At 45.6% G+C, this 24,913-nt stretch overlaps 1 protein-coding gene across 4 annotated transcripts in view; it reads left to right on the top strand.

The window, feature by feature from the left end:
• The window catches only part of LOC144783965 (aurora kinase B-A-like), a 69,894-nt gene that overhangs the window by 27,214 nt on the left and 17,767 nt on the right, over positions 1–24,913 (top strand). For all 4 annotated transcript variants that reach the window (XM_078662693.1, XM_078662690.1, XM_078662692.1 and 1 more), the window contains exon 8: positions 8,673–8,847. In XM_078662693.1, coding sequence (XP_078518819.1) covers positions 8,673–8,847 — 175 coding nt within the window. The remainder of the gene's footprint in view (positions 1–8,672; positions 8,848–24,913) is intronic.

Genomic DNA, 24,913 nt, shown 5'->3' with positions numbered 1-24,913 from the left:
TTCCAGTGACCATTCTGGCTGCTGCATTGAGGGTTGTCTTCAGGGGGGCGAGGTGGGATTTTGCTGTCCCCGTCAAGGTAGCAATCCCGTAGTCTACTCTGGAGAGGACCAGTGCTTGGGTGGCTTGTCGAAGGTCTTTGGGTGGGAGGAAGGGTTTTATTTTGTATAGTAGTTTAAGGTTGAGAAAGGCACTTTTAGCGGATCTTGTGATGTTTCTTCATGTCCAGTTTTGGGTCTAGGGTGATCCCCAGAGATTTTACCGAATCCGCCAAGGTGAGGTTACCATTGAGGGCATCAATGGCTTTGAGCCATTCTTCGACTTGTGGGTTTTTGTCTTTGTTGCCATTTTTTCTTGGTTGAGTTTCAAGTGATTGTTGTGAGCCAGTTGAACCTACTTGAGCATGTTAAGTCTCTGGATGTCATCGATTTGAGGCGGTTTCCAGATAAAGCTGCGTGTCGTCTGCATATAAATGAAAGGGGATGTTGGATTTCCTGAGTAGAGAAATAAGGGGTTCAATGTAAATGTGGAAGAGCTGAGGGGAAAGTACTGACCCTTGTGGAACACCTCTGATGACTGGGTAGAGGTCAGACTCGAAGTTTTAGATTTTTTTCTTTGTGATCGGTTGTGGAGAAAGGAAGAAAACCAGTGGAGGACCGTCCCTTGTAGACCGGCCCTTTCATGTAGACCCTTAGTGAGAAATTTTTAGTCCATTGTATCGTATGCTGCCGCTAGATCTAGGAGGATGAGAAGGCAGCATTGATCAGAGTCAAGCGACTTGAGTAGGTCATCTGACATTCAGGATTGCTGATTCGGTGCTGCATCACTTTCTAAAGCCTGATTGATGGGGATCTAGTAGATTGATGTTATCCAGGTGTTGGGTCAACTGTGGGAGCACACATCTTTCCATAATTTTGGACAAAAAAGGTAGGTTCGATACAGGTCTGAAATTATTCAGATCCTCAGTGTCTAGAGCTTTTTTTTTTTTTATTTTTTATTTTTTTAGCAGTGGCGTGACTTGCCCTACTTTGAGGCAGTCTGGTACGATTCCGGAGCTCAGTGAGCTATTGATGATCTTGCACCAAAGTGGTGCTAGGACGAGCTTCAGGTCTTTGGCCAGGTGAGGGGGTAGCTCATCCAGAGCGTGAGATGAGGGCTTTGCATTGGAGATTAGCTTGACTATCTGCCTCCTGGGTGGGAATGAAGGAGGACCACTGTTTTGGAGAGTTCAAGGAAGCGCTAACAAGAGTATTGGATGCTTTGATCTCGTTGGAGGAGATGGGATTTGAGCAAAGTGTGAGGTCAATCTTGGCGATTTTGTCATTGAAAAAGATTGCGAAGTTGTCAAATCTTTCTTTGGATGCCTGTGTTGAGGAAGGTATGGGTTTGGAGGTTTGATTCCTTATGATATTGAAAAGCTCTATGGGTTGGTTTTTTGTATTAGCTAGTGCAGAACAGAAGAAAGCTGACTTTTTGTTCTTGATGTGATTTTTGTACAACCTGCGGGCTGCTTGGAGTTGATCGCGGCGGAGGGATTATTCCTCCAGATTCTTTCTGCAGCTCTTAGCTGTCTTCTTTCTTCGTTGATGTCAGTGGTGAACCATGATCTGCCGGGGATGTTCCGGGATTTCTTTAGCTTCAGGGGGGTAATTTGAACCAAGGTGAGCGTCATATTGGAGTAGTAAAGAGAGGCGAGTTCGGTAGTTGAGAGGTCGTCAGTGAAGTAGGGGAGCAGCGAGCTAATTCTTTCTTCTAGGTCAGCTCGTGGGATCTGGGCTGTATTCCCGACACATTTGGGGGTGGGGGGGGGGGGGGCCTTCTGGCTTGGGAGTTAGATTGGTCAAGATTGCATGGTTAATGTGAAAGAGAGCCATGTAATGATCGGACCAGTCAACTGGGAGGATGTGGTCGATGGAGATTGACTTGCTTTCGGCTATAATTCCTTCAAGGATTGCTCGTCTCTGATGTGTTTCTTATGAGCAGTGTTCGGCCATATTGTTAACTAGTAGTAAGCTTTCTTTACTGATAAATCAATCAAACCTTAGGAGTGAACAAGGGAGGAACCCTGCCCTACCTACTCAAGTAGTGCCCAAGAATAATGCCCATTGGTCAAACTTCAATCTATATGATCAACATGACATTACCAAAATACTACTTTCTCTAAAACCAAATAATCATTAGTGACCTGCTGCCGGCTAAATGCTGGCCATCCTGCAACCATATGGTCATCTCCTACTGGCTAAGATTTTTAATGAATCACTTGCTCAAGGATCAATTCCGGACTGCTTAAAAACAAACCTATGCTTAAAGAAACCTATGGAGAACCCATCGGAACCGAACAACTTTCGTCCAGTAACAACCATTCCCCTACTAGCCAAAGTACTAGAAAAATGTGTGCACAATCAGTTAAGTCAACACATTACTGAATTTGAGCTACTTAATGACTACCAATCTGGGTTCAGACCAAACCATAGTATGGAAACAGCAATCCTAGACATAGTAGATGAAGCTTTGCTAGCCCACGGCCGTAGTGAAACCGGTCTCTTGATCGTTCTAGACCGATCATCTCCATTTGACACAGTAAACCATCCCAAATTATTAGAGCGCCTGGAAAATAGGATGGGCTTATCAGGAACTGTACTGAGATGGTTCCCCTCTGTCCTAGAGAACAGATCACAAAGATTCCTGGTAGACAAAAAGCTATCCCCACCATCTCCGATTATAATTGGGGTCCCTCAAGGATCAACTCTATCCCCTTCATTATTTAACCTATACATCGAACCATTAACTGAAGTACTGCAGAAGGCCAACATTTCGTTTCACATGTATGCTGAAGACACTCAGCTGTACATGAAGATATTATCCCCGGAAGAGATCAACACTATGAACCATGCTCTCCAGAAAACCGTTGAATGGCTAGCTGACAATCATCTTAAGCTCAACTCACAAAAAAAGGAATTCCTTCTGATCTCCCCTCCTAAAAGTTCAGCCAAGATCAAAGAATGGACCAAGCTGATCACAGCACTAAACGGTACCCCTACTATAGTTGGCTCCACCAAATCACTGGGAATCACACTGGACAAAGATCTAAACATGCGAGCACACATCAACACAATGGCAAAAAACGCTTGCTTTCATCTGAATTACCTCAGAAAACTGAAGTCCCTCGTCTATCCTGATCTGAAATTGGCAGTCCAAGCACTGGTCCTATCCAGAATTTAATATGGATGCGCGACCCTATCATGACTCCCTAAGATATCAACAGCACCCTTAAAAGACTGTCTCAATGCAGCAACTAGACTACTAACGGGAATAAGAAAATACGACCACATAACTCATCTGAAAGCGAACAATTTGCTACCATACGAAGCAAGAATAGAGCTAAAAATTGATTGTATCACTCACAAGGAAATACACTACAAAACTCCACATTACCTAGCTCATAAAATTACTCTATCCGGAGGCACTAGACCCGCGAGTTGATAGGACTTTCTACTGAAACCAGCACTCTTTCGTCAGAAAAAAACTTACGATGGAGCATTCACGGGAGCAGCATGAAGGATTTGGAATTTGCTCCCACCGAATATCAGAAGAATCCCCTACGCTCCTTGATTCAAAATGGAGACTAAGTAATTTCTAATGGGGAAATAGCTCCCATAACGTCCAACAGGGACGTCTAATTAGTTGGGGAAAGGGAATGTTTATACAACGTTCCTAACAAAAAAACTGTTCACCTCCCGATGCGAGATACTACCATTAACTGAGCTTGAATAGTGAGCCTTTACTCCTATAATAAAGTATGACAAGTCAAGTTTGAATGTAATATAATGATTTCTATTATTCCTCACTATATTTTTGTGTATGGACAAATATTTGCCAATGTTGGCGCAACACATAGAGATGTTGATATGAAAGAATTGGATATCTGCTGATCTCAAAGTGGTTGTAAATGTAAAGCGCTTTGACAGCCAACTCAGGGTCTGGTTCGCACTATAGAAAACACAGAATAAATAAAAAATAAACATCTAACTGCTTATGGTATTGCACCCTAAAAGCTGACAATACCAGAATGTCTAGCAATTGTTAGAACCAAATGTTTTGGGTCTCGAAACCTTTGAAACTCTGCAGCTTTTGGTGAATTAAGTGTTTTTTTTTGCCTGTTTTTTTCTCATCTCTGCATTTTATATCGGTCTGAAATATTGTAAAGGATGCATGCATGTAACAGGTGTTAGAATAGGGTCTGCTGATGGGAAACATGCACATGTAGTACAGGTAATAACCCTTTTAATTAGATTTGTGAATCAGGCAACCATAACTTCATCTCCATCATGCAATTCTAAGCACTGTACATGTTTGATTCATCTAAAGAAATGACTTAATGTTGCTGCACCATCAGATTGAGGTCAGTGGTAGAGAGATGTGCAACCTTTTTAACTGCATTAAATGGGTGCGATCTTCAACCCTGCAGGGCGGAAACTCAGGCAAGGTTCTGGTGTAAATGCCAGGTGCAGTATCTTACTGCAGACAAAAGCCCACATGGCACAACACAATTTGAGCCCGGTGGATGAACATGCTTGAGGTGGCCCAGAATCCTGAGCTGCACTTTACTTATGAGGCCCAAAAAGTTTGAAAAATATCTGGGGTTGTGTGCTCCCATTCAGTGCATATGCAGCTTAGGATTGTGGCATTTGAAATCGCAGTTAAGGCTGATTTGGTCAGTTTCTCTCAAATGGCTTGGATGGCAATTGCATATTTTAATTTCTCATTTAGTGACGCTTCGTACGTTTGACGGGTAGTCCCTGATGTATGTCCAATAATCCGCTTTGTCCTAGAACTCAACCTGCACCTCATTAACAGGGCCAACTGTCCACAATGGGCCTGGCCTAGAAGTTCAGTCTGAACTGTCCTTTTGGGCTAGATAGGCATATGACCCAGAGTAGTAATGGAAAACGATAATTTGGTGCATACCATTTGCAACTGCTGGTGTAAATCTGTTCAGACTTCATTATTTTTATGAAAGGATTTTGAATCCGACTTTTGGGAATTTTGTGCTGAATATTTGGGTTTATTGACTGTTGTGATAACTGTAGACCACCTGGAAAATGTGCTACTGCCATGGAAGAACAGACTCTCAAAGGGATTCCCAGAGGTGCAAAATACCCCCCCCCCCCCCCCCCCCCCCCAAAAAAAATCTCTATTTTGCAGTGAAACCATGGTACCAGTTTATACAACTGGAGTCTCTCACTTGCTGGTCCCAGTATTTATTTTATTTTGAAAGTTTTATATAGCGCGGACAAGATCCTTGCAGATATCAGAGCGCTTTACAAAGAGAAGTACATGAGGGGGCATGGTTAACAGATAAATCAATAGGTCAATTAATACAAATAGGTGGCAACTAAGCCCAACATGACATGAGTACAAAATGGTACAAATAGGTGGCTACAAAGCCAAACATGTGAGTAATAAGACAGTTCATACAAATAATCAAAAGGGTCAAACATGTAGTATAGATCGGGGCAGAGTACTAACAGTGGTCAAGATAATAGTTCAGGTGTATTTAGCCATGAGGATAGCTTTTACTTCATTTTTAAAGAGTGAGGTGGAAGAGATAAGCCTGGTTTCGGGCGGGAGAGAGTTCCAGATCCTAGGCGCCATTCCAGAGAAGGAGCGCTTATATGTTTTTTCCTTCCGGAATCTTCGAGGTTTCAACAGAAGATTGTTTGTGCCTCTGGTGTTTCTAGCTCCTCCAGAGATTGTTAGTTTCTGAGCGAGGTATCCGGGTGAGTTTAGATGTACCGCCTTGTGTGTCATGCAGGCGATTTTCAGATGTATTCTAGCTTCAAATGGCAGCCAGTTCAGGGATTTCAAGTCAGGGGTAATATGGGAGTGTTTTTTTTTGACCCAGTGATGAGTCTCGCTGCAGCGTTTAGAGAAGCTCTTAGGGGTGCGGTTGTAGTTAGGGGGAGTCCACAGAGGGCGATGCTGCCGTATTCAATTCGAGGGATGACTAGTGCTTGTACTGCGGTTTGGAAGTCTTTGGCTGGGAGGTAGGGTTTAAGTTTCCTCAGAGTGTTGATCTGGAAGTTTGCTCCCTTTGTTGCCTTGCTGATATGTTGCTGCATGTTCAAATTGGTGTCGAGTGTTATGCCTAGGGATTTTTCTGAGTCCACGATGGTGGGTTGGACATTGAGTGCGGTTAGGTCTTTAAGCCAAATTTGAGTGGTGGAGACCTTCGCTGGAGGTGAGATCAGAAGGAACTCTGTTTTCAGGGCATTGAGTTTGAGATGATTATCTGCCAGCCAGGATTGGGTGCATCTGATCGTTGAGTTCAGGAGCAAGATGTCCTTGGGGGACTGTAATTTGAGATAAAGTTGGGTATCATCTGCGTACATGTGAAAGTGTACATTGGATGCTTGTAGCAAGGTGGTGAGCGGTTCCATGACTAGGTTGAACAGAGTTGGGGATAGAGAGGATCCTTGGGGGACACCTAGCGTTACGGGTATTGGCGAAGACATCCGGTTGTTGCTCTTGAATTTCTGCGACCTGTTGTGAAGAAAGGAGGTGAACCACTTGAGAACAGTTCCAGATAAGCCCATTCTTGTGTTTAGGAGCTCAAGTAGATTCTCATGTTTAACGGTATCAAATGCTGAGGAGAGATCAAGGAGGATGAGGAGGCAGGTGTCGTTTTGGTCTAGCATTTGAAGTGCGTCGTCAATTATGTGAGTCATAGCCGTTTCTGTACTGTGCCCTGCTCTGAAGCCTGACTGGTGCGGGTTGAGGAGATCAAATTGTTCAATGTGTTTAGACAATTGTAGTTGTGCGCATTTTTCCAGCAGTTTGGCGAGAGTGGGAATATTGGTAATGGGACGGTAATTGTTGAGATCAGAGGGGTCGGCTGTAGGTTTCTTTAGGAGCGGTGTGACCTGACCAACTTTTAGGGAGTCGGGTATGCTTCCTTGTTGGAGAGAGCTGTTGATAATTTTAGTCCAGAGAGGGATAAGAAAGGGGGTAAAGTCTTTTACTGCTGCAGCAGGAAGGGGGTCCGTGAGGTGATTGGATGGTTTCAGGGTGCTGAGCAGTTTGCCAATTTCTTCTTCTGAGTATGTGCCAAAGGTTGACCATGTGGCATTGTTTTTTGGTTCAGTGGCTTGTAAACTTCAGCTCCTAATTGGTGGGATTTCTTTCAATGTATTGGTCTGTGCCATGATAAAGTTTTATTTTCTATTCAAAACTTGGTTAGCGGTACAATGCAAGGGCGCAAGTCCAGACTTTCTGATCTGTACATTTTGACACAACCCCCTTGTTAGAATTGAAGCTCTTGAAGTCGGTCTTCATGTGCACCCCTTTGACGTGGTTTAAACATCCTGGCTATGAGGGGAGTGGTGCTGAGCCAAAAATCCAGGGTCGCCTTCGGCAGGGCAGTGGCATCTCGCAATTCAGTAACTGAATGAGTGGCCGGAGCAAGATTTGGCCTACGCCCATAAGAGTATCTGTAAGTGCTTCATTGAAGGGTAAGAGGGGCTCAGTAGATGTTTGCCTCAGCTGGAGGACTCCGTCAAGGCATTGGTTTTGATCTTTTTGGTGGGAAGCTTGAACTTCGGCTGTCTGATGCATGACCATTGCTAAAGATGCACTCTCTGTGACTGGACCGGAGGGTGAGGAGTTCTACCTCTGAGAGGGGGGGTTGTCAAATCCACTAGCTTCTTTAAGGCCATCATACCAATTTTCTTTGTGGTATGGTTGCTGTATCTCATCCGCATCATTTTGCTTGTCCGAATCTGTCCCAAATAAGGAATGCATCATGTGTTATTCCATGTGGAGGTGGCAAGTCAAGCGGGGGAAATTGTGCTTTGTCAAAAAAATAGGGCGTATCATCAGTTGGGGTTGTGACAGTGCATATCCTGTGCCATAGATGGAGTCTACATTGGCATCAAAGCTTCGGGAATTAGCATGGCACTGGAGTCGGTAAAGGTGCCATTGGAGGCCCACTCGTGGATTCAGAGGATCCAATTGGAGCTGAGGGCAAAGCCGCCAGCAATGCCACCGATGGAGGGCCCTTGGCTCCTTGGGCCAAGAGACACCCAAGAGGTAGTTGTAAAGATCCTATGAGTCTGAGCATGGCCTTGCTGAACTTTGATCTGCCTTGGTGTCTCAGAAACCTTGGAAATTCATGTTGTGCTTGGACAAATTGGAGGATGAGCTGCGATGTCAACCAACATCGAAAGGCATGGCAACACCCTTGCGCCTTTTCAGGAGAATGTTAGTGGCAGAAGGGACCGAGTCCCGCTTGGATTTTTTGTTTTGTCATGGTGGCGTTTGTTTTCATTGTCCGTGGATGGTGAATTTACATGCAGGTGTTACTCTAATGAACATTAAGATTCAGAAAAGCTGTTTATGTACACAATGTCATTCAAGGTTATTAAAGTTGAATAAGCTCTACTGAATAACCTTTTACAGGTTTGGGCTCTTCCTTCTATTAGGCTAGATTAAAGACCTATAATTTACCTTAAGCAGGAGTCTTATTTAAAATGTGGTTTTAAATCTGCCTCTTTGTGTTTTTAATTGTATGTTCTAGATGGTTACTTGCTATTTCATTGCTAGAAGGTAAACTATCCTGGGGCAATATGTACTGAACTTTTGTCTCACCTTATGCTTCTTTTCTTTGTTTATGCAGGAGAAAAACTATGTGTGGAACGCTGGACTATCTGCCTCCTGAGATGATTGAAGGAAAGACCCATGATGAGAAAGTGGACCTTTGGTGCATTGGAGTCCTCTGTTACGAGTTCCTTGTTGGACATCCGCCCTTTGAAAGTGCAAACCACACTGAGACCTACAAGCGTATAACAAAGGTATTGAGTGGTATCTTTCTCCTTGTAGCCACTTCAGAATACTGGCCTTGACACTAGTTGGTAACTAGTTAATTAGACATGGTAGCAAAAACATATGAAACAAATTAGGATTTCATTAAAAAACACCTCTAATTCATTAAGTTAAAATGATGTAATAATAAAACAAAACATCCATTCATTTATATCAAACATACAGTTGCTAAAGTCTTAATCGCATCCTCTGTATCAGGAAAAAGAAAAAAAAGACCATAAAGAAAGGGTAACTTACCAGTAGGAGTAGCTTTGCTGCTTGATGTGTTTTCTGGAGCACATGCTGTGCATTATTTCATCAGCTAGTGGTTGGGTCCAGAATTCTCCTCTTAGTGTGCTGTTTTTCTCTCTTGGTTATTCCTAACAATAGTTCAGGAAGCACAAAACAAATCACAAATTTAGAAAGAGCCAGTGCCTTTCTTCTTCTAAATAATAAGAGACAAGGAAAAGAAGAAAAAAGAAGTGGGGGGAAAAAGGAGAGTTGTGTGGATGGAGTGCAAGAATTTGTTTAGAAAAATATAAAAATCAAAAACTGTCATTCATCAAATTTGAAAAGATATCACAAAATTTATTATAAAATGGTACGCTCAATAAATATTTGCTGGTCTATAAAAATGCAAACCATATATACAAAAAACCAGACCAGTGGCAAACAGAGTTTGTGTTCTTAAAAAGAAGGGATACAACATATACAGTGATTATGTGCCCTCTAAAATTCATCAGCCACATAAGCGTCGACGGCGTTTCAACTGCTGTCAGAGGTTGCGGTCATCATCAGGACAGAAACAATTGGAATGAGCGTTAAAAAGTCTATATAGGAAATGCTGAACCAAATATGCCCACAAGTTCTCGATGTAGTCACGAATCAATTCCGGTAGTTATTTAGGAGTCAATAGCGTAAACAAGAGAGTATCGTTAGTTCTTCTTGTCAAAAAACGTCTAATGGGAAGGAGATTCAATCGTCCATCCACCTTGTACTAGAACAGTGCAATTAGTGATAAGTCTGTGGGCCCGTATGTTTTCAATCCAAACGCAGCAAAGGTCCAGGACAAGAGTTTTTCTCTCTTGGACATCAGGGTCTGGCAACATTTTGTCCCACTCATGACGTTAGGAGCTCACACCAGAAGATTCTGTGCATGGTCGCCATCTCAGGATTTTTTTGTTCCTTTTAAGGTTTTGACTACAGCGCGAATGCGTAGACAGCGAAATCTATTGTAAATAAAATCTTAAACTTGCTTACAGCCTGCCCCATGCTTACCCTTACTATTAGTTGCCACCCACTTTACTCTTATCTCCTTGCTTCTCATTAGTCAGCGCCACCTGCTGCTTCTACTTTCTCTTCGGTTCTTGCTGTTGTCCATGGAGGTTGGATCAAGTAAAATTATCTGTCTCTGCGGCCAGTGTACTTCAACTGGTCGCTGCTTGTAGAGGTACTTTTCTGTTTTAATTTAAGTAGCACTCCTTAAGAGTGCATGTGTTTGCAAGCCCTCTCTACCCCTCCCTCATCTTTGTTTTCCCTGTACCTCGCACCCCCATGCCGCTCTGTTGGCTCTGTGGGTGCTATTCAAGCTTGCAGACACACATTTAGTAACAGCCAGAGTAAATGGAAGCCTATGCTAATATACATGAAATTAAATTTTCCAGCCATACACGCAGCAATATGTAGTTTTTGCTGTTTTTGTTTTTTTTCTTTTTTGTTTATATTTATTTTGCAGAGATGCCCCCGAAAGAGCTGTCCTTTAACAGATTTGTTTTCTGCTGCTTGTGTGCCGGACTGCACTGTGTGCAGTCCTCTTAGACCTTCAAACCAACAGCAAGAGGCAGAAAGGAGATTTACAGTATGTACTGGGGGTCCCACACATCAGGTTAGGACGAGTCGTGTGCAACAAAAGCCGATGTGACACTTATAAGGATACTTTTACACAGATTCATTTACACACACTGCCTTCCCTTTAGCTACACTACACTGCACCTCAGCACTCCCTTGGCAGCCTCTTCTCCGTGCACTGTTGTCCCCAGAGCAGCACGCACAGACATTGCTCCCACGCGTGGAGATTTGTCTCACTGTCTGTTTGGTCTGCAAGTAATGTTCTGTCGCTGTCCCAGGAAATATCACTACAGTCACGGATGAATAGTAAACTAAGCGGTTCCTTCCCTTCTTTGCCCGTTTCCTCACTCCAAATCACCACCACCATTCAATCCCTCTCTCCTTTGCATTCCTCTACACCTTTCGGATCTTTCCCAGACTTTCCTACAGAAAACCTTTAGTTTTCTCATTGCGCTGGTTATGTTTGTACCTCCCTTTTTCTCTTTGTCCCCTTCCCATCTTCTCCTCCTGCTTCTTAGTTTGATTTCTTCTTCCCATTTTCGAGTTCATGTTTTGCTCCTTTCTTTCACCTTGAGCCAACATGGCTTTAAGAAAGTTTTTTTTTTTTTTAAAGCGCTATGGTGCCGCGTGCGTTGACTGCACCATAGCTTTTTTTCTTCTTCTTTAAGCCATGGTGCCCAGCTACACGTTAAACAGCACATTGACAAAGCCAATACGGCTTGCATATTTTTCTCCTCTTTGTTTGCCTTGGTGTCTTGCTTCCTGCGGAGGTCGGTCTTATGAGAATCCAGAAAATTCCAGCTGGAAAACTATTGCCAATAAGTACCCATTCGCTTTTGCAGCTTGAATCTTTCTATAGTCAGGAGTATGCTCTGGTCCTTGTTTGCAGTTGTGCTTTTGCTTTCTTGTGGCATATCTATATAGTCTAGGCTAACTATCTTGCAGTGGTATCTTTTGCTACTTTTTTTGTTGTTGTCTGGAAAGAATGCAAAAAACTAGCTTCCCTTTCTGATCGGTTTCGTCCTCTCTAGGAAATACATTACCCCCCTACACCCGTCCAGTGTGAGTAAGGTACTTTTGGCTTGAGTCTTTGTTTCCTGGAAGAAGCTTGGTTTTTGAATGGTCTGATTATATGGGGAACTGTGATTGTGACTTTTGTCAGTAACTGAATGTTGGTTTGCACGAACACTGTACTTGTGTATTTATAAGTAAGGCATTTAGTTCTCATAGCATTCAATTGCCCCCGCACACTTGCTGAAAATTATGATGTCTCTCTTTATCATCCAATGGACATCCAGGGCTAGTATTGCTAATAGTTTGCCTGGAAAGTATATGAAAGTTTTATTGCATACAAAATTGTTATACTGTTATTGAAACATACAACAAACAAACATAGCCTTGGATACAAAAATAAAAAAACATGTTAATCGGCATTGTCCGGCGGATTATTTTCAACACAGTATTACTCGTAAGGTACACAAACACTCAAAACATATATTACCTTTCCCAAATCGTAAGTCAATAAATTGAAAAGTCTAACACATGCATTGTTAAACCTGAAATAAAGTACTGCATCCTTTACAGAACCCCTTCCCTCAAAAATAAAAAATAACAGGCAAATCGTATTTTCAACCTAAACATTCAGGACATAGGAACAAACAAATGTTCTTGGGTTAATTTATCCCAATACACAATTTACTTAGGCCACGACGTCCAGGAGGCGTCGACTACCAGGATCTGGATTCGAGCTGTCCCTTGTTGAACGTAGAGTGCTGCCGAGTCGTTATCCGTATTGGACCCAACAAGCCTTGGCAAACCAAGCAAGATGACAAGTTGGCTTCGGTGCAGACCATCAAGGTCTGAGGGACTCACCCTTTGGAGGGATGTCAGGGCACGTCTGAAGCAACCAGGAAAGCCCAAGAAACAAAGGATTGTCCTTCGTGGGGGCCCACCAGTCAACGGACAAGGGATCGCGAAGGAACCTCGAGCGGAGATGCTGAAAGTTGGCCCACAGAACACTTGTGGAGTGTAAGCCCACAATCTTCGATGCAATAGGTGCTCAGGGCTTGGACTACAAGTAGCCCAATGCACAACTTCGGGAAAGCTTGGGAAGCCGATGCACTTGCAAATGTGCAGGATGTCCAGGAGTTCATGTCCCACGTCTCTCGTGATAGCTACAGGTCTCAGCTTCACTGGGGATTCGTGTCCGCCTCAGAGATGTCTGGAAGTCTGTGTCCTGTGTTGCAGATTCTATGCAGACCGGCAAGATGCTTCTTTGGTGCCTGTTTGAACAGGGGAGTCACTCCTTGACCCCAAGGGAGATTTCTTCCATCTTCCAGTCGATATGGAATGTCGAAGGTCCAAGACTTATGTTTCAGAGTTTCTTCCAGGGTAATCTAAAGTCCTAGGGACTGAGTTCCTATACTTAAACAAAGTTTAGGGGTTGGACTAACTCTAGGGTCCCACCTATGGGAGACCTGGGGAGGGGGTGGTTACACCCCTTCCTCTTTGTCCAGTTTCGCGCCAGAGCTGGGGCTGAGTGCCCCATCAACCGGTTTGAACTGGGAAATGCACGGGACACCTTGTGTGCCCCAGGCACTGTCTGAAAAGCATTCACTGAATGCAACCCACCTTGCCCCAATACACTAAAGCCTGTCTGGGGTGGTGCTGGCACCTCCCTGGACAGGAAACCTACTGTCCAGGCCTCCCCTGCTGGAGTTTCGTCCAGCAGCAGGAGGTCAGACTCGTGTCTGTGGCAGCAGCATCCATTTTGTGATGCTGAGGCTCTTTAAAACTATTACCGGGAAAGTAAGTGTGTACATGTCTTCTCCCTCTAGAACGGTGGAATGCTACCCACGCCGTCAGAACTGGCGGGGGGGAGGGGTTAGTATTCAAAAGTGTTTGACACCAAATACGACATGTTTTGATAAAGCCAAACCAAAGTTAGCCGTAAGAGTATATGGTATGGCCATATCACAGAACCGCTATAAGGAAGGGATTCCGAAAGCTGCAGAGGGGCTCAGCTCATGCTAGCATATATAGAACAATATCCCACAAGGTAATACTTAGAAAGACAATTAGATGCGCATGCTAACAGCATTACCAGCAAAGACAACAAGGAGACTCAATTAAATTGCATGAATGTGCATATAGCATCTTATATTAAAAGCTTACAATGTACAATTAATACAGTTAAAGCAGCACTGTATTGACATAAATGCAAAAAGCAACCTCAATTGCACTTGGTGCTCAGTGTAAGTGGGTGACACAAATGCGACACAAGTGACAATTGTGCACAGCAAGGGACGGCGCAGATGAAGTGAGTGACAAAATATATACAGTGTAGTGAAATCCAATGGCTAACGAGTTAATTTCTAAACTGATTGATGGTTCAACGTTGATAGTTCAGCTGGGCCATTGTTGAGAGAGCGCGCCGTAAGTTGCGCTGTGGATAGTCGGCGACCGTTTCGATCCTCTTTAAATTGGGATCGTCTTCAGGACAGGGTTGCTTGGAATTGGAGCAGTGCTTGGCCAGAACACTTCAGGTAGAAGGGGGCCAATGGCAAGGAGCGAGTAGCTGTCCGTAGCTTTCAACTGATGTGAGGTGGCGCTGGGTGTAGGTGCATCATGAGTAGATCTCTGGCGAATCAGGTTCTCGGGAGGCACCCTACCAATTCAGGTTCCCGGAAATACTGAATCTAAGGGCAATGAATATTGGGTGCTTGTAGAAGTCGAGGGTAGTCTGGAATCACAGGTTATTTATTACTTAGTCCCGGTAGGGAAGATCATGATTTCGATCATGCGTGGCCAGAATCCACTCCCGACCGGACGATCTACACCTCCTCCCTCTGATCTACTCAGCCTTAAATTATACCACGCATGGGGTGACCATCTGGGAGAGGCGATATCAGAGGACTCTGGCAAAATTTGGACTCCACATCAACCTGTTCGAGGTTTGGCCGATCCGACTAACATTGAAATCATCTCTTACTGCCGTTAGGAAAGTAAGTGCAAGTGTTCACGGACAACACCACCGACATATGGTACTGCAACAAGCGGGGTGGGGTTGTTTATCATTTGTCAAGAGGCCTTGCGTCTCTGAACATGGCTGAAGCAGCAGGGCATATCCCTGATGGTCCAACACCTGGCAGGTTCTTTTGAACGCCTAGCAGGTTCTTTGAACGCCTAGCTGATCATGAGTGGAGTCTCCACTCGGTGGCGCATGGTTTCTGTCAGCAAGTGGGTAGAGCCTTGGTTAGAACGGTTTCCCTTTAAAGTGATCAATGGCAGCAGTTCTGCACAAGGTGGCTATCGCTCAGCTGCACTTTTCATCCTGAGTACAGCTCAGGCTTCCTGTATTCCTTGCCGCCCACACCATTCCTGCCCAGAGCTCTCAAAATGATCATGGACGACCTGGCCCAAGTCATTATTGTGGCCCTGGACTGGGCACAGAGTTTATCACAAGCTTCTGAAAATGAGCATCAATAAGCTGCCTCTTTGGGCGGATCTTCTGTTGCAGGGGAGGGTCCTTGTGTGGAGATTGAGCGGCAACAGTTGCTTTTCACCTTCCTCCCCAAGTTTGTAAAGTTATTCTGGCAGCCCTCCACAAAATGGATATACGTCTGCCACTGTAAAAGTGTTTGCAATTTTGTGCAGAAAAGTCTACTGACCCTCTTTCTGATATTGTACTCTTTATTTTTACCATTGCCCATCAGGGCTGGGCTCTGGGTACTCTCAAGGGGTATCTTTCTGCTCTGGCCACTTTCCTGCGGCTGCCTGACCAACCCTCTTTAAGTCCCCTATTGTAAATAGATTTCTGAAAGGGCTTGTACATCTTTTTCCCCCCTTTGCCCATCATCATGCCTCAGTGGGATCTGAACTTGGTTCGCACTTACCTCCTGTGTGCTCAGTTTGAGCCATTTCACAATTACCCCCTCCGCCTGCTTATCAAGGCAACCTTTCTAGTGGCAATAACAAATGCCCAGAGGGTGATTGAGGGGCAGACTTTATCATCCAAGCCTCCCCATTTTATGGTATTCCCGGACAAGATGGTGCTTCACACCCGGGCCTCTTTCCTACCAAAGGTGGTGACCCCATTGCATTTGGGACAATTCACCCTGCCCACCTTCTATACTCCTCTACATCCCTCTAAAGGGGAGAAAAACTCCACGAAAGGACCCAGATAGAGCGTTGTTGTTCTACTTTAACCGCACAAGAGTTCTGGGTGGATGAGCAACTGTTCTAGGGCTATGTGGGGGCTAAAAAGGTCGGACAATTCATAAACTAACCATTTTGCGCTGGGTTGTTCTCTGGCTAGAGACCTGCAATGCCCGCACTAAACAGAAGCCTCTTCACGGCTAACTGGCCAATCCCACTGGGGGGAAAGCTAAGACCAAGGTGTTGGCTCCGTTGTGTTCCAGTTCTCTACATTTGCCAGGCAGCATCGTGGGCGTCCGTGCACTACTGCATTACAGTCCGTCCATGGGATGGGCATTTCTCCTGTTCGGTCCTACAGAACTCTTTAGTTTAGTCAATCTGTCCGTAGCCCAATGCCTGGATGTTATGGCTTGGGATCTATTTAAAGGTGAGGAATCTGCATCTAGAAGTCTCTATCAGATAAGCAAGTTACTTATCTCAGGTACCACTGTATCTGGTAGAGACCATATTTAACTGCAGATTCCTTACAGACCCACCCATACCTCCCCGCTCTGCGGACAAATTTATAGGGCTAGGGTTGCTTCCTTTTCAGGGCCCTAGTTTGATACACGCTAGTCAGTTCACTTCATGACTGTGCACTTCTGCTGTAAAAAGTAACTGACCTTCGCGTACCTGGGTGGCGCCTATATAGGTGTCCAGGATGTCTCATCCAGTGATTGCATGCAGGGGTATTACTCACGCAAATATTTCCAGATCCAGTCTGGTGCCTGGGAAATTCAAAGGTAAGGAATCTGCAGCCAGATATTGTCTCTACCAGATAATGCATTACTGCAGGTAACTTGTTCTTCGGTGCTGTGGTTCTTTCTAAATCCTGGTTCTGTGTTTAGAAGATGGTCAAGCTCTAGGTGGGTTGAGAGTTGCTTGTTGAAGGGCTTTTCAATCACTTTTGGGGTGGGTGGTAAGAAGATGGGTTGGAAGTTGCTCAGTTGATTTGGGTCGGCTGTGGGCTTCTTGAGGAGAGTGAATTCTGCAAGTTTCCGTTCATCCAGTAAAGAGACAGACGTGATGGAGGTGTTGATGTGGGTCAGCGTGGTATGATTGGTGGTGATCCCAAGTTGTAAATGTGGTGGGGGGACATAGGTCCGTTTGAGCCCCGAAGTGGATGACCCGCATGTTGCTGTGTTGTTTCTAGTGAGGGATATCCATTCAGTCAGGTGGCAGTCTTAGGTGTTGGTGGGTGGTTAAGCGATGAGTTCTCTGGGGTTGGGTTAGGGTGCGAAGTTGCTGTAGAGGTTTCCTATTTTGCTGTGAAAGTTGGGTAAGTTGTCGCTTAGTTGTTGGGAGGCAGCAATGGTGACAGTGGCTGAGGGCGAAGGTGAAATCCTTGGTGATCGAAAATCTCCTGGAAGCTTTTGGAGCTTTCTTCGATATGGTCCACTAGTGCTTTTTAGGTTTCGCCTGCACAGCGCTTGCGCTTTGTGTTATACTCCAGTAAGTGATTACTGCATCCTCTCTGTTGCTGCCTTTGCCTTGCTGCTCAGTCTGTGATGTCATCAGAATGTTGAGTGTTTGAGTGGAAGAAGGAATCAGTTGGTTTGGAAGGGCTGAGCGGCAAGGAGGCTGCTCCTGGTGGGGCATTGTATGAGGCCTAGCATGAGGCTTAATATGGATCCTACCTGAAGAATAAAGCTGTGGTCCCGAACTATATCACTGGACTACGTATATTTCATTTAATTGTAACACTATGCTTGTGGAACCTATTGTATTTAATATATCTTAAAATGAGATTGCATCCTGCCGTCACTTATTGGTCTGTGTGATTGTCACTTTAATTTTCCTTGTTTCTGTTGGTTGGAGTTTTGCAGCGTGAATCTTTCTGGATTGACTATGCTGTGCATTATTCCGCTGTCTAGTGGTTGGGTCCAGAATCGTAGTCTCTTTTCTTTTTTTTGTAGCCCAGGTGGGTGTCTACGTCCCACCTTCTGGTGTCCTTCCTGTGACGTCGGCAAGCTTCCTGCGGAAGCTCCTACCTTTTTGAGCGCCATCTTCAGATTCGTTTTTCCGCCGTTGGGTCTGGATCCGTCACCAAGAGGTTTAAGAGTTTTTGGAGAAAAGGAGGAAAAGACTGAAATCTACCGAAAAAGTTTGGAGAATACATCCAGGAACAAGACCACTGAGCCGGGACGACTAAGGAGGTGAACATCGAAGACTTTGACGTCCAATGGAGAATGCTCACACAGGGGGCCCCCTGAGTGCAGGAATGGACAAGACTCCGTTCAAATTCTGCCGCAATTGCCACCACAAATGCGCGCAGAAGGACCAGCACCCGGTTTGCAACCTCTGCCTGCTGGTCGAAGCACGCCCCCGAAAAGGAGCACTCGACACCGAAGAAAAAGGACCTTAAGGCTTCTTCGAAGTAGACGTCTACGTCGAAGAGATCGTTCGAAACACTCGACGCTGAGCAGGAAAGGAAAAAGAGAAGGCTCGACCGAAATGGATAACATCCTGCAAAGGAAAAGAGAATTCGACGAGCAGATGAGGTTCACCATCCTGTCGAAGCGGGCGACGACTATAGTCTAGGACTAGGAGGAGTTCGATGCGGAAGAGCCGCCGAAAACTCCCGAGCCCCAGGAACACCAAGAGGAAGAGGGCCTATACTATTGCGAGGAAGACCAGCGCACGAGTGTGGACTCTGCATCCTCCTTGGCGCAGGACCTGGATTGGCAGGACCTCGACACCGAAAGCCCATAAGAGGCCGTGGAGACGTACCCTTCTAGGCCTTTGCCGCCAGATGACATTGAGTTCTACAACCTGGTCATTAGGAATGCAGCAACAGCTTATGGAGTGAAACTGGAGGAAGAAAAACCAAAAGCATGCTTCCTCCTAGAGACCCTGCTCAAACCAGGAGTCAATTCCTCCCCATGCTACCAAGTGTCCTGGACCAGGGGAGGGAGGCATTCAAAGAACCAGCAAGCTGCAGGTCTGTCACACCTAGGACAGACAAAAAATACAAACACTCCCCTAAGGATCCTCCCTAAATCCAGGGATCCGTCACAGCTGACTCCACCATTGCAGCAACAGCCAGAAAAAGTGCCAACGTTCCCACAAACTCAGGCCCACCACCTGACAAGAACAATAAGAAGATGGACCTCACTGGAAGAAAATAGAGAGGAATGCAGCAGTACACTGGCGCATTACCAACTCAAATGCCCTACTCAACAGGCATACGTACCAGCACTGGGACAAGGTCGGACAACTGCTCAAACACCTCCCTGAGCAGTACCAACAGCGGGCAACACACCTGGTGGAGGAAGGCAAGAATATAGCCAACTCATGCCTGAAATCAGCCATGGATACGGCAAACACGTCCAGCAGGCTCATGATGATCGGGGTCACAGAGAGAAGACATGCCTGGCTGAGAAGATCAGGCTTCAAGCCTGAAGTACAGAATGACATTCTGAACACCCCCTTCAATGGTGAAACCCTGTTCGGAGCACCAGTGGATGAGAAACTCTCCCAACTCAAGAAGGAAAATGAAACTGCAAGGTCCATGGGGGCCTTGCAATTCAGAGGTATGAGGAGAGGCACACCATCACGGAGGCCAAACGGAAGAGGGGGAAACCAGCCGGGAACGACACATCAGACATTCCAGCAGGGCTACCAGGGCGACAACCAAGCACAGCATGGCCAGCAAAAACAAACCTGGCAGTACCAGCCTCGGGGCCAGTCCTTTCGCAGGAGGGGCGAATGGACGAGGGTAAGCAAGGGGGGGCAGCAACCACCTCAGAGTGACCAACCGTGCCCACCCACACGACACCTCTAGGGGAGGAGCACAACAAAGTCAACATAAAAGGGTTATACGGACAAAAGATCAACGAACATGTAACACCAGAAGGAGGCAGACTGAACCACTTCTTCCAGGAATGGAAGGAAATAACAACAGACAAATGGATACTGAACATCATACAGTTTGGATACTGCATAGAACTGGAAAAGAAACCACCAAACAGGAAACCAAAAAGAAAAACCCACTCGGCAAAGAACTAGCGCTACTCACAGAGGAAGCACAAGAACTCCTCCACAAAGAAGCCATAGAAACAGTACCATTTAGAGACAGAAACACAGGAGTGTACTCTAACTACTTCCTTGTACCAAAGGTGGGCAAAACATTAAGACCCATCCTGGACCTACGGTTCCTAAACCAATTCATAAGAACACAAAAATTCAAGATGACATCTCTTCAAGAAGTCATTCCTCCGATAAGGGATAGAGACTTTATAGAGACTTTATGTCCACCATAGACCTAAAGGATGCCTACCTACACATTCCAATGAACAGACAGCACTAACATCTACTGAGATTTGCCATCAACAAAGCACACTACCAGTTCACCGCCCTGGCCTGCTGACTAAAACCCGCACCAAGGGTTTTCACCAAGTGCCTCACTGCCGTGGCAGCGCACCTAAGGAGGGAAGGGATCCATGTATACCCCTACCTCGACGACTGGCTCATAAAAGCAAGTTCCTACAAACAATGCAAGGAACATGCACAGTGGGTCACAAAAAAGCTAACCGAGCTGGGATTCTCAATACATTGGGGGAAATCCTCAATGGAACCAGAGCAAGTGAAGATCTTCTTGCGCACACAGATCAACACCATACAGAGCAAAGTGTTCCCCCAGCGACAAGAGAACTCTTGCCCTGCTGAAGGAGACACGTCTGTACCAGAAGGGGCAAGCTCTGACAGTGAGGACAGCGGGCAAGATCATGGGGATGATGGCGTCCTGCATATACCTAGTGCCCAATATACGGCTACACATGAGACCATTCCAGGAATGGCTGCAACAACAATGGTCACAAGCTACAGGGAGTTGGGAATATCTAGTGGTTGTAACGCATGCAGTGCAAGAGGAGATGGCGTGGTGGAACAAGGAGAACATAAGAAAGGGGAAACCTTTAACACCACGATGCCCAACAGTGACCATCACCACAGACGCATCCCAGAAGGGATGAGGAGCACACATGAACGAACTCAAGGTGCGGGGCCTGTGGACTCCATCAGATGCGATCAGGCACATCAACTACCTGGAACTAAATACCGTGTTCCTTGCCCTAAAAGCCTTCCAGAAACAACTGTACGGGCAAACAGTGTTTGATACAGACCGACAACACCACAACGATGTTCTACATCAACAAACTGGGAGGAACACAATAAGTCTCACTATCCAACTTAGCGCAGGACGTATGGAGATGGGTCATCCCACTCAAAATAGACCTCCTAGCTATGCACCTACCAGGGAAGGACAACATGGAGGCAGACTGGCTCAGCAGATAGACATCGGCATCCCACGAGTGGGAGCTCAATGCACAGGAAACACAAAGGCTATTCAAGAAGTGGGGGGCTCCGACAATAGACCTATTTGCAACACACCAGAATGCAAAATGTCGACACTTCGCATCCAGGCAACATGGGGAACAATCACATGGGAATGCCCTATGGATAAGCTGGTCGAAAACATTTGCCTATGCTTTTCCCCCGATACCTCTGATACACAGAGTACTCCGCAAGTGCAGAAGCAGCAGCATGACGCTGATTCTGGTGGCACCACAGTGGGCCAGGCAGTCTTGGTTCTCACAAGTAGTGGAGATGGCGCAGGGACCGCCTCACAAATTCGGGAAAAGAAAGGACTTGCTCTCCATGCAAAACGGAGAGGTACTCCAGCCAGAGAGCCTCTGCCTAGCGGCATGGCTCCTGAAGACATAGTTTGCACACCTGAAACTGCTGGAGAGCACACTGCGGGTACTACGGGAGGCAAGAAGACCTACCACACGGAGGTGCTATGTGGCAAAATGGAAAAGATTCACATAAGGGTGTATCAAGGAGAAACTGCACAAGAAGATGCCAAGGGAATAAACAGTGCTAAAATATTTAACACACCTGATCAAGTCAAACCTAAGTTTTACCTTGCTGAGGGTACACCTAGCAGCGATAGTAGCCTACACAAGCGGAGAGACCGGGAAGAGCTTCTTTACATCACAAGTAGTAAAGAGATTCCTGGAAGGGGCTAAAAGGATAGCACCTCCCAAAAGGATGCCACCACCGGCATGGAACTTTAATTTAGTCCGAACAGAGCTTATGAAGGCGCCTTTCGAACCCATCGATAAGGCATCACTGCAAATGCTAACAATGAAGACAGCCTTTCTAGTGGCAATCACCTCGGTACGCAGGGTAAGCGAACTGCAAGCTCTAACACTACAAGAACCCTACATTCAAATACACAATGACAGGGTGGTAATGAGAACTGACCCACACTTTATGCCAATGGTGGTGTCAAGGTTTCACATGAACCAGACAATACAAATACCAAGCTTCTTTCAGAAACCATCCACAAGCGCAGAGAGGGCACTGCACACTCTGGACGCTAGAAGGGCAGTAATGCATTACATGGAAAGAACACAAGAAAACAAAACCGTTCTTTGTGTCCTTTGCAAGCAGTTTCCTGGGTAGACCAGTAACAAAGGGCACCATTGCACAATGGATCGCACAAACCATACACTTCTGCCACAAACAGGCAGGTCAAGAATTAACAGAGGGGGCACAAGCCCACTTTACCGGGAAAAAGGGAGCAACAATACCCTTCCTGGCTAACGCACCCATTCAAGTCATATGCCTGGCCGCAACGTGGGCTTCAGTGGACACGTTCACTAAGCACTACTGCGTGGATATACAAATGAACAAGGAAGCACAGGTAGGACAAAAAGTGCTTAAACATATATTCAACAACCAACGCTCATTTTCCTCCCAGCCACCACAAACATAACAAACTGCTACAAAGTCTATGCACAGCATAGTGAATCCAGAAAGTTTCACGCTGCAAAACGAATAGTTTCTTACCTGTCTGTGTAGTTTTGCTGCTTGAAGATCTTTCTGGATTCACTAGCTAACCCACCCACCTCCGCCAGAAAGATGAGGCAGGAGAAGAAGGTGGAAATACAAGGATTAAAATACAAAAAGACACTTTTAGAGACAAAGTGAAAATTCATCTACTTTAAGAACTTGAAAACATTGCCAAGGATTCACGAACAAAACACAAAACGAGAAAAAAAGAATCCGAAGATGGCGCCCAAAGGTGGGAGCTTCCGCAGGAAGCGTGCCAACGTCACAGGAAGGACACCAGAAGGTGGGACGTCGACGCCCACCTGGGCTACAGGAAAAAAAAGAGAAAAGAGACTACGATTCCGGACCCAACCACTAGACAGCGGAATAATGCACAGCATAGTGAATCCAGAAAGATCAAGCTGCAAAACTACACTGACAGGTAAACTATTTGTTCTGTTCAGTGAGTTTTATCAGTTTCCCATTGCCCAAGTACACGTTCTCGTCCACCTGCTTTGAGGGGAACTTTTATTTGTTTTAAGACTGGCTTTTATTTAAACTGCACGCGTTAAAGCCTGCTTTCTGGCAGGATCACCCCCCCCCCCCCCCCCCCCAAGCTTTTCTGAAGTTTTTATTTTTTTATTTTTTTTAACGTGAGTGCACTTATTTCTGGCGTGCTTGTGTGCATACGCAGAGACTCTACCCCGGCTCCCTAGCGCCAAGGTCCGCAGTTCTGTCCCTTAAGCCACATCCTCTGTCCTTCTTTTATTTTCATTACGTTCTCTAGCCTCCCTCTGGAATGCAAGCCACACAGTCCAGATACCTAGAGTTTAGTTTGAATATCGCTGTTTCTTTAACAGCGCAAGTAAAGGTAACACAGATTAAAAGTTGTAAAAACATTTTTGAACAGTTATTTTACTTCTTCAACATACTTTGAGGTAAATTTATGAAAGGATATATCTTCTACACTAAAAGAGTAAGATAGTTTGGTAAACTGTGCCCTTTGACTTGACTGGGTGTTGACGTGAAGTGGATACGCACATGGCTAGAGGACCTGCGCCCCTTTTGTTCCATAATGCAGAGGTTTCCTTCAGTTCGATGGTGTGAAGGAACTATCCTGAAAGTGTTCCTTCTAACCGCAGAAGAGGAATCTACACCTTCACCTCTTGGTCACTGTTGGACAGAGTAGTGTACAAACAACTCATCACGCCAACCTACATATCCCGACAGAGTAGACCTGACGTCTGTCTTGCTTATATTTGCTCCTTGCTTCCTCTGTTTCCGTACTTGTGTAGGAGTTAAACTTCAAGTAAAACTAGAGATATTCAAATAATACCGAGGTGAACTGATGTTTACTGATTATGGGGAGGTTGTTTGGAAGGGGTGAAAGGAGTGCACAGAACAACCACAAGTTTTCTTAAGGTCCGCGTCCGCATAGCAGCAAGAAGGTTTTCCGAGTGCAACTAAAGAGCGGGGACTAATGGTCGAGTGGTTTTCGGCGGTTCCAATATACGAATGTTGGCATCATTTCTGACGCTCTTTAACCCCTTGGCCGCGGTGGTAATTCTGCTGCTGCGCTGGCGGGTCGCACGGCGCCGCCATGCTTGTGATGGAACCATGCCGTCACGAGCCACGGGCAGGCTGTGCTTATGACGGCGTGGTTCCGTCTCTACTCCGCCCACTCACTAATTCGCCCGCACAGGCGGGGAATCAGTGCCGCGTGGGCGGAGCGGCCGCGGCATAACGGATTGACGCCGTCATGAGCACACGCCGCTCGTGACGGCGTGTTTCCGTCACCAGCATGGAAGGGGTTAAGCTGTAGATCTTATTATGGTTATTACAAAAGCGCTGTTACCTGCACAGTATGCCTTCGTTAATACATGCTTGGCTGACGTGCTTTGCTCTGCTGTGAATGCTTATGCCGCAGAAAGCTTCGGAGAGGAGATCCACGTTACGGCTCTTTTATGATCCTGCATTAAAATGCCACTGTAAATGAACTTCACTTCTCTGCTGGTCGGCTTGCGACTAATGGGACACCTTCTTTGATTGACCATCTTTTCAGGGTCTTTTCATGGGAGCTATTTTTTAATAAGATGTGTGCTTAAGGGTTAATTTAGTGAAGACAAATTAATTGCCGACATGAAATAAAATCACTTCTAAATTACATCTGTAGCG

This window comes from Lissotriton helveticus, chromosome 10, assembly GCF_964261635.1.
Source record: "Lissotriton helveticus chromosome 10, aLisHel1.1, whole genome shotgun sequence".
In the NCBI taxonomy this organism is placed as follows: Eukaryota; Metazoa; Chordata; class Amphibia; order Caudata; family Salamandridae; genus Lissotriton; species Lissotriton helveticus.
This window is presented reverse-complemented; position numbering and strand designations above follow the sequence as displayed.